The sequence below is a fragment of the Diadema antillarum genome, unplaced genomic scaffold, assembly GCF_040938485.1.
Source record: "Diadema antillarum isolate AM-2024a unplaced genomic scaffold, OU_Dant_1.0 seq00001546_RagTag, whole genome shotgun sequence".
In the NCBI taxonomy this organism is placed as follows: Eukaryota; Metazoa; Echinodermata; class Echinoidea; order Diadematoida; family Diadematidae; genus Diadema; species Diadema antillarum.
In genome coordinates this window covers 100,743-114,156 of record NW_027272275.1, presented here as the reverse complement: position 1 = coordinate 114,156, position 13,414 = coordinate 100,743, and the positions used below count along the sequence as shown (strand labels likewise).

The 13,414-nt window shown below is 40.7% G+C and overlaps 1 protein-coding gene across 2 annotated transcripts in view; it reads right to left on the bottom strand.

Annotated features, from left to right (window-relative positions):
• Positions 1–12,979, bottom strand: part of LOC139710585 (myotubularin-related protein 9-like) — a 68,137-nt gene extending 55,158 nt beyond the window's left edge. Inside the window, exon 1 of one of the 2 annotated variants that reach the window (XM_071622511.1) lies at positions 12,890–12,979. Coding sequence is in view for 1 of the 2 variants with exons in the window: in XM_071622510.1 (XP_071478611.1) it covers positions 150–162 (13 nt within the window). In the remaining variant the exon portion in view is untranslated. Of the gene's footprint in view, positions 1–149; positions 228–12,889 lie in introns of those variants that run through there. The other variant, XM_071622510.1, reaches the window with a different exon arrangement.
• Between the last annotated feature and the right edge of the window lie 435 nt (positions 12,980–13,414).

Sequence of the window (13,414 nt, the reverse complement as noted above, 5' to 3'; positions counted from 1 at the left end):
GCACTGCACGACACCTGTATTAGAAATTCTTATGCAACACTCACTGCATAAAAACATGATATCGTCGCACATGACAATACACACCACTTCACTGTTGGAATGTCAGAGCAGAGAACCCACTATATAAAGAATTGATATTTCCTACACACCTTTCTCATCCATTGCCTCATGGTTTTCCAGCCAGTGATTATCGTGGCCAACAACCGGTAAGATATACTCCCAGGAATACTGGGATATACTCCCATGAATACTGGTCTATACTCTGGGAGAAAGAGAGAGAAAAACCAACAGACACAGAGGGATCGAAATATATATAGAGAGAGAGATGGGGGGGGGGGGGGGGAGAGAGTGCGAGAAAGAAAGGGAGTGAAAGAGGGAGAGGGGGAGAAGAGAGGGAGATATAATGGAGAGAGACCTGATAAGATTTAAACAAAGGTGAAGAGAGAGAGAGAGGAAGAGAGGGTGATATAATATACCAAAAATACATTGTCAAAGGGATATATTATATATTACATATAATATATCAATGTATTGCAGAAGAAAGAGGGGGAGATATATAATATACCAATGCACATAGCAAAAGAGAGAGAGAGAAGGATATATTATACCTATGTACCTTGTGGGAGACAAGGAGAGAGAGAAGAGAGATATCGCTGCAAATATTTACTCAGCAAGGTGTATAATACCCTTCAAGAGGCAGTCAACAGCTGCAGCCCAAACTAATCATGGAACATACTACATGCAATCTGATTTCATCCAGTCATATCTAATATATAGAAACCTCAAAAAGTGTTCTTAGCATTGCTATACAGTCAGAGAAGGCAAGCATGGATGACATCTTTACTTTGTAATTCATGTTTTCTTGGTATTAAAGAAAAAAAATTAAATCAATCTGAAACTTGAAAGCGAGCCTAATTCCTCACGGGTGCGTATGATACAATATATTGATCAATATTACACGTTCTTGGTCACTTACAGCCTAGAATGTGCATCATATAGTGGGATTTTACACGTATGATACAATGTATCAGCCTTCTCAGTGGAGAAAGTATACTTGTTTGTTGGTGTGTGTGTCCTACATTCACTCTTAGACAAGGTAATGTACAATCACTTTCATGTGACAGCAAAGAAGGCAAAAATTGCCAATAATTTTTGCCAATTCCTTCAACTGAAAATCGTAACACAAAAAAATGCCTCGATGCAGAGCATGCATCACCATCATGTGACTCCACGCAGCTGAAATACCCTATTAGTGTGCAACCATGGATGTAATCACTGAGCGATATTCCACCAAGCCGAATCATTATTTGAACTGCACTGGGCCAGTGCAACAGCTGCTGCCTTCTCACAACACTTCCTGCACTGATCTTCATGTCCGATAAAAATGTAGTTCTTCCAAACCAATCCCTCCCTTCCCTTAACCCATTGATGACTAGTCCCTAGCATGCTCAGGCAGATGTCTATGGGAGACTCCTGTTATAGCAAAATCAGCCCATCCTCAATGGTTAAAAGAAAAGGCAAAGATTAAAAAATAAATGTGACCCGCTGCAACAAAAGGATCCTAAAGTTGGGGAAGGACAATTTTCTGAAAATGACATGGCATTATTCCCTTACTCTTCCCCTTTAATGTCATATATAACATGACTTTTAAAAGTACAAACTGTACTCGGTTGAGGAGATATCGATGATTTTATTAGCTCATGTCGAGTGGTTTAAGAAATCCGAGTTTCGAGAAAACCACCTTCAAAGTTTTCCTTCCAACGCTATCATGATCAAGGGGAAGCAAGACAGCTTTCACTGTTTGACAATAGAAGGTACGCTACTAGCAACCTCCGCGATGTTCATTCAAGCTTAGCGCCAGCGATCTACACCCAACCAATCAGTAACCAGGATGCCACGCACTGACCAATGAGATCACTCCCTCGTTGCTAGGGGCGGAGTCTAGCTGCGGCGTTAAGTCCAAATCTTCGGATGCCTTTCTGTTCCGTTGAACATCGGGAAATCATGGCCCAGAAAAAATGTTATTTTCTTGCCTTTCCTTTAATCATTTAGCTTCGAAATTTCGGGAGATACATTAGACTACAAAATTATGTCAAAAACAGAAAACCGTACGTTTTGACGGATTTTGATGATCTGACTTCAAACTTGATTTTCTTGGCTCACCCGTCAGCGACTTTAGGATCCTTTTGTGGAAGCGGGTCACAAATGAAAATGCTCTCTTTAGGCTTCTCAGTATGTTGATAATATCTACATTGCTACTACTGCAATATTTTGATTGCTTGCTTTTTATCTCCTACTGTTGGTTACTGCCCCTGCCATGCCTATGAAATAAAGAAGAAATAATATCAGTACCGGTAATATCAAAGGAAGAAATTTAACATGTCTTCAGTCCACAGAGGTTATCCTAGAATATTAGGACGTACTAGATGTCCTGTACAATAGTTTTTGAGTGAATAAAATAAGGCACAAACGATGGGGGCTAGTTCCTCTTCCCCCCCCCCCCCCCCCCCACACACACACATACACACACTTTTTGTTTTCTTTCCACCATAAATAGGGATACACAGGGTGTCACCACTTTGGACCCCCTCACATTTTTTACCTCAGAAGTGGTACTTACTAGAAAAAGGAACATAGAATGACACCTTGAAGTGTGAGTGCAGGCCTTTGCTTTTGCACTGAAGACCCTTTTTTTTTTCCTTGTTTGCTTGTTCACTGATGAAACCCAGAAGTACCCCCCGACTCTGAAAAACATGGCACTGGCCATGCTAACATTGCCAGATGAGCAGAACTGAGTGCAACTACGTATGATGTGACATTCTATGATGCAGTGACTAAAATCACTCTCAAGAGGGCGCTATTTCATTCTATCTTGACACTATTCTGCAGATCTGTAAATGTTATCTCTCAATGTTTCATATATTCTTCCTATTGCTAGCCAGTAGAAATCACAGAAGAAAGAGGAAAAGGGAAGAGAATATGAAGAAGCAAATAAACAATATAAAGGAAGGAAAAGAGAGAAAAATTTGGCACTTTACATTATGGACTCATTTTTTTATCTCAAAATTTCATCCAATCCACGCGTACTATAAATCTGAACTTACAACGCATAAAGGACTATTAAAGATTTCAAGGAACTACCTATTTGTAATTTGGAAGATTTCAAAGTGTAAGTTGCATCTGTGCAACCTGACTCTTCCTTCTCAAGCCACCCTCCCCCCCCCCCCCTCTTCATGATGATCTTTTTAAACCTATAGATCAAGTTCTTATGGGAAACTTTCTGGCAGAAATTATCATCATGTGAACTTATTAAATTGAAAATGCTGCATTTCACTGCATGTAAATATTCTATGTGTTGCAAAAAAAAAAAAAAGACTACAAGGAGCTGGTTATCAAATTTAAAAAAAAAAAGAAAAAAATCTGCTACAAACCAGAAACACATACAGAACTTTTATATTAGAATCAAGAAGAAGTATGTTTTCAGTCTTCTAAAACACATCAATTTCAGGAAACAGAATGAGCAATTCACATGACTCTGCTAAGTCTGCAATCAAAATGAATAGTTAGACCCCGTTTACAGTGCAAGGCTCGGCCCAGCCCCGCTTCAGTGTACAATATGCGCAAAAGGCCAAATGCGAGGCCAAAATTGGGCTCGCATTTGGCCTCGCTCTGAAGGTGGTCTCGGCCGCGGCCTTTTCTCAGTGTAAACGTAAACTAGGCCAAATGCGCGGCCAATTTTAGTCTGGCTTCCAAACCCTCTGCCTGTACTATTTCGCTGTTCAGGATATTAACCCCCTCAACGTCGAAAACTAGTATAGTTTAAGGTGGTTTTGTCCTGCAAAGGATTTTTCCCTTCGGCAAAGGCCTTTGCCCGAACGGCGACTTTTCATTTGGCAAAGGGTCTGAAAACCAGACAATACCAAATTGCATTTGTTTACAAGCAGAGCCCCACTATGACAACATATTGAAAGGTTTGAATCAAAAGCGCGGCCGAGCCCGGCAGTGTAAACGGACAAAATTGCGGGGCCCGGCCTCGCAATTGAGGCTGGGCTCGGCCGCGGCTCGGCCCAACCCCGCACTCTAAACGGGGTCTTTCACACAGTAAAACATAAAACTGAACAACAAATGGTCCCAATGAGAAAAAAGAAATAGTTTTACTGTATTGTACACTGTACCTTATACCACAATAATGTTGAACAGTAAAAGTTACATGTGTATAATGAAAATCCAGTTGTCACAAAACCACAGAAATGTAGTTTTTAGACATGATGGATTACATCATCCAGAAAGCAATAGAAGGCTTAGTGAGCTCAACTGACAGTAATCATTAAGATCTTACAAAGCTGTTTGGATTGTAATGAAGTGGGTTATTGTTCTGTTAATTACTACTATATAGCAAGTGTAGTCGTTCAAAAGCCACTATAAGGGAAAAAGATGTAGTCATCCCACCGACACATGCAACATTGACCTGGAAGTTTTAATTCATTATGTTAGGGCCATCTTCCTACATACATGTTGGAGGTTAGCTACAAAGCCATTAGTATGGGTTAATAGGAAGCTTTTAACTGACAGAACATTGTTAATGCAGTCTACTAAAAGTAGACAAAGTCAAAGTCAAAGTTATTGATATTTATCAACCTAAATTTTTCTTAACTAGAAAAGCACACTGAGAGCGCAGACCTCCACCAAGCAGCTACTTTCCACTGATGATCTTGCTCTTCTTAAAGAGATTTTTCTCCTCTCCACCACTGCAGGAAAGCTCTTTGGGCTCTTCCATAGAGATCACTGACCTCCACCCATTGGCATACATGCTGAAAAATCCCCCCATTTACCAATATAGAAGCCTTTGTTACGTCATAAACCCTCAGCTGCGCGGTGCGCCTCGCGCTAGCAGAAAGTGGAGCATGCGCTTTAGTGCGCGTATGAAAACCTAAAAAATGTGCAGCTTGAACTCTGAAGTTCATTGACCCTACCTGCCAAAATATCAAAAATCCTTCATAAATTCCCAAAAATATTCTTGGATCACTACCAAAAGTTAATCGTTTGTTACTTTTGTCATTCTCAACCTTTCCTGTAAATTTCATCCAAATCCGTTACCTACTCCTTGAGTTATTTTGCACACGGACAAACAAACTAACTAACAAACCAACGGTAACGAAAACATAATCTCCTCCCTTGGCGGAGGTAATAAAAGAATAATTATAAGAGAGCGGACAATAGGTTGTTCAAAACATTCATAGAAAATATGAAACTAAGGAAGGTTTCGATTGCATTTGACATGTATAGGATATGACTGACAGTGAATAGTATCTTCATCTACATTGTACATGTTCTAGTTGGAGAAGGGGATTGTCCAGCAGACAAAGTGTTGAAATGTTAAAGATTGTAATTTATTGATTCAGAAATTCAACACTGCTAAACTTTTAAATCAAATTGGAAACATGTTTTCTCTATGATTATCTAGTTTGTAGCAGGATGCACTTAAGTAGCCCTTGGAGATGATGTAGTTTCTGTGCCTTAAACCCGTTGAGGATGAGTCCCGAGTATACTTGGGCAAGCGTCTATGGGAAATGCGTGTTGTAGCAAAATCAAACTATCTTCAACGGGTTAAGAAGTTTTTGTGTTATGACGGCATGACCACAGTCACCGCAGAACAATGAAAGGTTTCTCTTTCGTTTTGATCATTGGAGACACAGCTACAAAAACAAAGCAATTAGATTTGATCATAAAAGAAAACAATGTCCCTCTTATCCACTCATTGCACACTGCGATAATAGACCTGGGGAGAAAAATGAAATAATATATTCTAAGAGTCGGAATGATATTGAAACTGACAACAATCCCCCAACATTGAAGCACATCATGCTCAAAATGGCATCCAGAGGCAGATTTCATCATAATGCAAGAAGGTACTGTCAATCACTTTGATCATACTGTAACTCTTCTTCTATTCCCATTTGCTGTCACTAGGAAAACACCCCTTTAAAGGCAGTGTTAAATTCTACATCATCAATAAGAAAAAATTGTCAATCAGTTGCAATAAAAGCATCTCAACAGAAGAATTTCATGAATTTAAATTTCATGAATTTAAATCATCAATATGATATAAAATTGAAAGGAGAATTTATTGTTCTGCACTAAAGTAGATGCCATTGTCTATACCTTGCTCTTGTTTCCATGTGTGTAGTCTTTTAGCGTGGAACGAGTCATTTTGTGCTCAAAATGGAAAATTCAAAATTACTTGCTTGATTGATTCTTGTTTTTCCTTCCCTGCCATAAAACAGAAAGAGTATCTTGACAAAATTATGGCAGCACAACAATGCCCCATCATGTAGGCCTACCAAATTTGGTTTTAAAAAGCTATTCCACATATTATGTAGCTGAAAAGATCACTCACTTTGTCTTTGAGGTCTCATTATTTTCAAACGTATGTGCAGCAGTTATTACCATACCTCAAGTGTTCTGGTATTTGACCCTATAAAAGATAGAACACTGGAGACAGTAGACCTCCAAATCTTTTGAATTGTAGCTCATATCATTATAGACCTTCATACCAAATTTGAACAAAATCTGTTGAGAAATGTAGCCTATAGAGCGCACACAAACCATTCACCAACAATATGACCTTTAATTTGACCCTATAAAAGATGGAACACTGGGGGCAGTACAAGTAGATCAAAAATCTACAGGCTTGTAGATTATATCATGGTAGACCTTCATACCAAATTTGAACAAAATCCGTCAAGAAATGCATAGAGTGCACTTAAACCATCCACCAACAATATGACCTTTGACACTATAAAAGATGGAACACTGGGGGCAGCAGATCCAAAATCTATAGGCTTGTAGATTACATCATGATAAACCTCCATATACCTCATTCAAACAAAATCTGTACACAATGTGACCTCTAGAACGCACACAAACTATGCACAAATATATGGCATTTTACCCTATAAAAGATGGAACACTGTGGGCAGCATTACCCAAAGTTATAGGTGTGGAGATATTACCAATATGAACCTCCATATGAAGTTTCAAAGAAATCTGTCAAGGTTGGTGGCCGCTAGAGTGCACACAAGAATGTGACGCGGCAACAGCGGCATTAAATGCTGCTTTATCCAAGTATCCTCCGGCATTAACAGCAGGGCCCTCTGGTAGAATAGTGTCAACATTGATTGTGAAGAGGCTAGGTTGATACATGTCAAATAATTATTATAATCCTACACTGCACACTGGCACTGGTCCGACAGTCCCTGACCAGTAAAAATCACTGTCAGGCCAGTAACTTTCTCAGGCATGGATCAGTAAACAATGGAAAAACTGGGTACCTACTGGTCTAACAGACAGGTCAGACGAGTGGAAAAAAAGTGTTGGAGTGCAGCCATGTAAAACTCATTACCTCTGCAAAGGAAGAATGCTTCTCCTGATTTATGTTTGAATATTCCAGTATATCAAATTGTACCTGTCCTAATTGTAAATTACCCTGTCCCATGCATACTTTTGATTCTATTTGAAAGAAAGCCATTGCACAACGGTGGTCAATGTAAAAATAGATGGTTGATGACTAGTAGAATACTACAAACAATGCAAGCTGCCCATGTTTTGACCATAATGCTTTCTAATATTTGACTACCTGCTGCATGTGGAAACCGGTGCTTTTGTGTCTGGTCGAATCTTGGCGCAGGTGCTGTATTTGATACAGCTGTAGAATCTATAAAAGAGATATATTGGATCTACACTGACAGTGACACAATGTCGGTCCGGGAAACCCACTCATGAGGGGGACTCCAGCTCATACATGTAAGTATCCCTCCTCGTCATGAGTATGGTCAGGGTGTTCATGAGACCATCTGGGCGAGATGCTCATAGTTATGAGGATCTCTGTTCACTTATCATCCATCTCACATCTGACATGTAAATTGTCATAAGTTCACACAGTGATTTTTTTTTTTTTTTTTTTACACACACACCACTCTCCATGATGAAAAGAAAAAATTACCGGTATGTCTGCGTTTTCAACAAAAATTGAGTTTTAATCAACTGATGTGCTGTAGCCCACTGAAACACGGACCCGTGCCAGCGGGTTTGCTCTATGTAGGGCTGCACACATATCAGCATGATCTGACTCAAAATTTAGAGTGTTTTTTTTTTCCCATGAAAGTGAAGTCTGACATCATGTACTCGTAATAAGAGGAAATATATTGCTCATCAGAACTTTAAACCTGATCTTGTACATAAATTCCAAATTACTATTCCACATTGATAGAGTAGGTACTCAAATCTACCAGCACACTAATCACTTTGTACATGCTGTAGGTATTTCCACTTTCTTCGTGAATTGGCCGCCCACCAGCCTTTCTTTTTGGGCGCCTTAGTTTCGGGCAAGCATCCTGCTGCATCCAGTGTAACTATACACAGCCCTGTTGCTGTACACAAGTGTCGCAGCAGGGCTGTACCGACTGGAGGCTACATAATCTGTAAATTCTGGGGCGCCGACACTATTCTGAATTTACTACACCATATTTGTTACTCAGACTATGTAAAATGAAAACATTATCTATTTAGCTACCGTCTTTAGCTATCGATATGTGACCCGCTACAACAAAATGATCCTAAAGTCGGGCGAGGTCGATTATTTGAAAATTGCATGATGTAATCCCTTATCTTTCTGCTTTACTGTAAACGTGGAAATTTTCGCGGTACATTAATTTTCGCGGATTTCGCGCTACGTTCGGCTAGCGCGAATTCAAAAACGCGCGAATATATCTTCACAATTTTCTATGCACATTTTGAACGGGATGAATTGTGTGCGCTTCATCGATGATACTGCTACGTAGTACAATGTACAGGCATGTTTACGCTACTAGTACTGTGCGAAGAGACGATAGACTGCTGTGTACTGTAGCATGCATGTGTGCACCGCGCGCACCGATGCTACATTCCCCCGTGACTACGGTACTACAGTCACAGCTGTACTACGTATTTGAGTGCTTGTACTCGCAGTCGAGCTGCTCGCTACATCGCTTGTCGTACGCTGGCATAGCAAGCTATGTAGCAGAGGCTTTGGATGAAAGCAGTGAATGTGTACTACAGTAAAGTAACCTGCTGCAGAGCGCGAATTTAAGAACCCGCGAATACGTTTTCGAGCCGCTCAGCGCGAAAAATTAATCGCGCGAAAATATTGACGTTTACAGTATATGATATACCTGGTAACACATTTTATAGAAATAATCGGCTGCGGAGATATTGGTGTTTACAAGAGAGCATGTCTAGACGTCTGGAAAATCACTGTTTCGATAAAAGCGCCCTAAAAGTCTTCCTTTCGACGCAATCGCGCTCAAGGGACATGCAAGTCAGTTTTCACCTCTGGACAATAGAAGGTAAGCCCTAGCAACCCCCGAAGAGTTCATTGAAGCACATCAGCGTCGGCGGTCTCCTCAGTCTCCAACCAATCAGTGACCAGGATGTGAGAAGCGGCTGAGCATAACGCACCCCGCCCGCACGCACCCAGTCGACTGGGCAGTGTGCGAGCTTCACGCTTGACTTAGCAGCAAGCAGCAAACTGACCAATGAGATCACTCTGGTCGTTGTTAGGGGCGGAACCTATCTGTGGCGCTCAATCCAAATGTGACCCGCTACAAAAAAATGATCCTAAAGTCGGGCGAGGTCGATTATTTGAAAATTGCATGATATAATCCCCTAATCTTTCTGCTTTACAACACATTTTATAAAAATAATTGGCTGCGGAGATATCGATGTTTAAAAGAGAGCATGTCAAGACGTCTGGAAAATCGCTGTTTCGAGAAAAGCGCCCTAAAAGTCTTCCTTTCGACGCAATCGCGATCAAGGGACACGCAAGTCAGTTTTCACCTCTGGATAATAGAAGATAAGCCCTAGCAACCCCCGAAGAGTTCAATCAAGCACATCAGCATCGGCGGTCTCCTCACCAACCAATCAGTGACCAGGATGTGAGAAGCGGCTGAGCATAGCGCACCCCGCCTGCACGCACCAGTCGACTGGGCAGTGTGCGAGCTTCACGCTTCGGTTAGCAGCAAGCAGCAAACTGACCAACGAGATCACTCTGGTCGTTGTTAGGGGCAGAACCTATCTGTGGCGCTCAATTCAAATTTTCGAACTAGTTTCTGCTTCGTTGAAACGCAAAAAAAAAACATGGCTCAGAAAAACGCTATTTTTTGGTCTTTCCTTTGATCATTTTGCTTCAAAATTTCGACAGATGATAGAAGACATGTTAGACTCCAGTAACATATCAAAATCAGAAAATCGTAAGTTTTGACCAATTTTAATGCTCTGACTTCAAACTCGATTTTCACGGCTTCCACCATGCGTGACTTTAGGACCGTTTTGTTGTAGCGGGTCACATATTGACATACAGATATCACAACTTACCAAAAATGAAGCCTTTTTTAATCGTATACGCCACAGAAATTCTAGAAATGATTCGAAATGTCGGCGCAGCACTGCAAAATGGTGGGCAAAGGGGGCGCTGTCGGCCGTGCAGGCGTATAAACTCAAGCAGCGCAATTTGCTTTGTTCAAAGCTCAATGATCACAGCATTCCGGGTTAAGATTGGACTTTTTGCTCAGTGTATGTTGCGTGAGGGCTGACTATGGACTGATAATCTCAGTGATATCATGCTCATAGTCCAAGCATTTCAATTCACATGAGTGATTCGTAAAATTTGTGATAAGAATGTAGAAATTTTCAACAGTTTTGTTGTTGTGTGGCGGTGTTTGAGGGTCTTTAAATAGTAGATTGGTGTATCACAGTTCGTCTAATGCCATGCTTCGTACGGTGTCTGGTCGGGCTAAGTCCACTGCAGACAGTGCTGCACATTGGTTGATTAAAACTTGATTTTTGTCAAAAAGCGCAGACACAATTTTTTTCTTCTTTTTGTCATGGAGAGTGGACATGTGTGTCTGTGTGTAACAAAACAATCACTGGGCAAGCTTGCGACGAGTTATTATGTCAGATGTGAGATGGATGATAAGTGAATGGGGGACCTCATGATCATGACATGAGCATCTCGAGATCTCGCGCTCACCCAGAGGACTGTGGGATTTTACAGAGCCGTAGAACCCTCTACATGTGCACCCCAGCCATGCTCGTGACGAGGGGTCCTTATGAGCCGGAGCCCCCTCCCCACCATGTCATAAGCAGGTTTAATTTCCCAGACTGATCTGAAAATATAAATTAAATGCCCTAAACAATGCACTCATCTTCTTATTGTGCAACACGCAGCTCAGGGCCTCATCTTATAGAGACTTCAAATCAATCGTAACTTGCAATAATTGCAGCTCTTGATAAACTTGTGATTGATTTCTATCACAAGTCTTTATAAGACAGGGCCCAGCTTTACACAATATGTTAGTGTTATTGTTTCTCATAACAGGCAGTAGAGCACAGGTGGCATTTAATATTCTAGAGCCAAAAATTATAAGAAATGATTTATATCTATTTGGCTCTACTACAGTAGATAGACAGAAATCCCTTTTTATCCCAGACTCAACAACACCAAAACTCATGCTTTCCTCAAACAGTCGGGTAGAATGCCCCCTAACAGACAATGTTGATGTTGTGACAGTGAGTGACAGCCTCCACGACCTCTGTCAACACCTTTCCTTTCGTCTTACTCTAGTCTTACTCTTATGCTGTCAGCATGCTGACCATTAATTATGACGGGAAATGGAAATTGAGAAAGTGATGAAAATACTTTATTGAAGACTACTAGCCTATTGTGAGTTTATTACAGCTCATTAGACAGTTGTTGTGAAACAGGAGTTGTTTACAAAGCACTCTTTGTTGAACGTGCTTGGTAATCACAGTCAGGAATTCGGAATGTTTTAGGTATTCAAGATGACCATGTCACCGATGTATCAGAAATTAATGTCTGGAATTAATGTACTCCCTATTTGTGATACGTAATTTGGTATATGTAGTTGGAAAATGGAAGGTTAGATTGGTGTGTTTAGAAATAGGAGTGAGAAGGATAATTTTCATAATTTTTGGAAATTTTGCTGTGAACAGAAATAGAAAGTAGGCGGATGAATATTAGTCATTTTCCAGGGGTTGAGTTGCACATGAATGCGCCCTTTGTGCTGGTCGTATGTACCGCGGGAAATTTGGACACTTGCACTGCACACTGCACGACACACACCTCACTTCGCACTCTCGCACCGTAGGACAAGCAACCTGCCGCAATGGGTTGAGTCTGGCTGTTTTCTGCCTGTTATGATGTCTTTTGGTTTTTGGCAGTTTCTTTTGGACAAGATAAACTTGTTCATGGGTGAGATGTTCAGCCCTCCGGTACTGGTGCTCTCATGTCTGAGGATGAGGGTTCATACTTCCAAAGAGCGAGTTGCTACCTGACTTAGGGGTTTCTTTTTTGTGTGTCGATTTACTGACACCAATAAAGTCAAGTGAACTACAATCCTGCGTCCACTCATTCATTTGAGTCCTGGGGGCTATCACCACATCATCACAGCCCCCTAACGTACCACCTATCCACGACAATTATTGCTGACGGAAGGCAACAGCAGCAGCAGCAGCTAATTTCGAGGCAGTTTTTACTTGCACCCTATGAATCATTGGCACATGCACCTATCCAATACCCATATGACACACACTATCACTATATAGGTTGAAGGAAGCAGACTACCGTCAAGATAGCAATGTCATGTAATTTAGAGTTCTAATCCATGGCAATGTATTAGCAATGATAACAAAGGTAACACCTATGTACATATGTGGGACTACCCATCAGCCGAGGAATATTGGGTGGTAATAATGATGTCAAATACCACCAATGCGCATCTGTTATTTTTGTAACACCATCGAGATTATAAAAGAATAGAAGTATTCTACTTACGACAAGAAGGATCAAATGATTTGAGCAATCTTTAGAGAATTTTCATGAGATTCTCTATCTCCGTAGTTCCCAAGCAGTGGCAACTCCACCTCCTGAAGTCGACTGAAGTTGTCGTCTGTATTCCCATGTCATTTTCGTACGATCGTGAAGCTAGCTGACAGACGGATCTGACAATGTACGGTAGCCATAAATACGTTTTGTTTTTGTTTTTGGTTTTGGTTTTTGGTTTTTGTTGGGTTTTTTTTTTTTGGTTTTTTTTGTTTGGTTTTTGTTTTGTTTTTGTTTTGTTTTTTTTTTGTTTTTTTTTTGTTTTGTTTTGTTTGTTTGTTTGTTTTTTGTTTTTGTTTTTGTTTTTGTTTTTGTTTTTTTTTTTTTGGGGGGGGGGGGGGGGTTGACTACAAGCTACCACAATCGAGGTGCAAGTTTCGGATGGCTGTTAGAAATGTCTTTCCCCCCCCCCCCCCTTTCCCCACCCTCTTGGAAAAAGAAAAACACCAAAACGTTTCATGGCCCTTAGAATATACC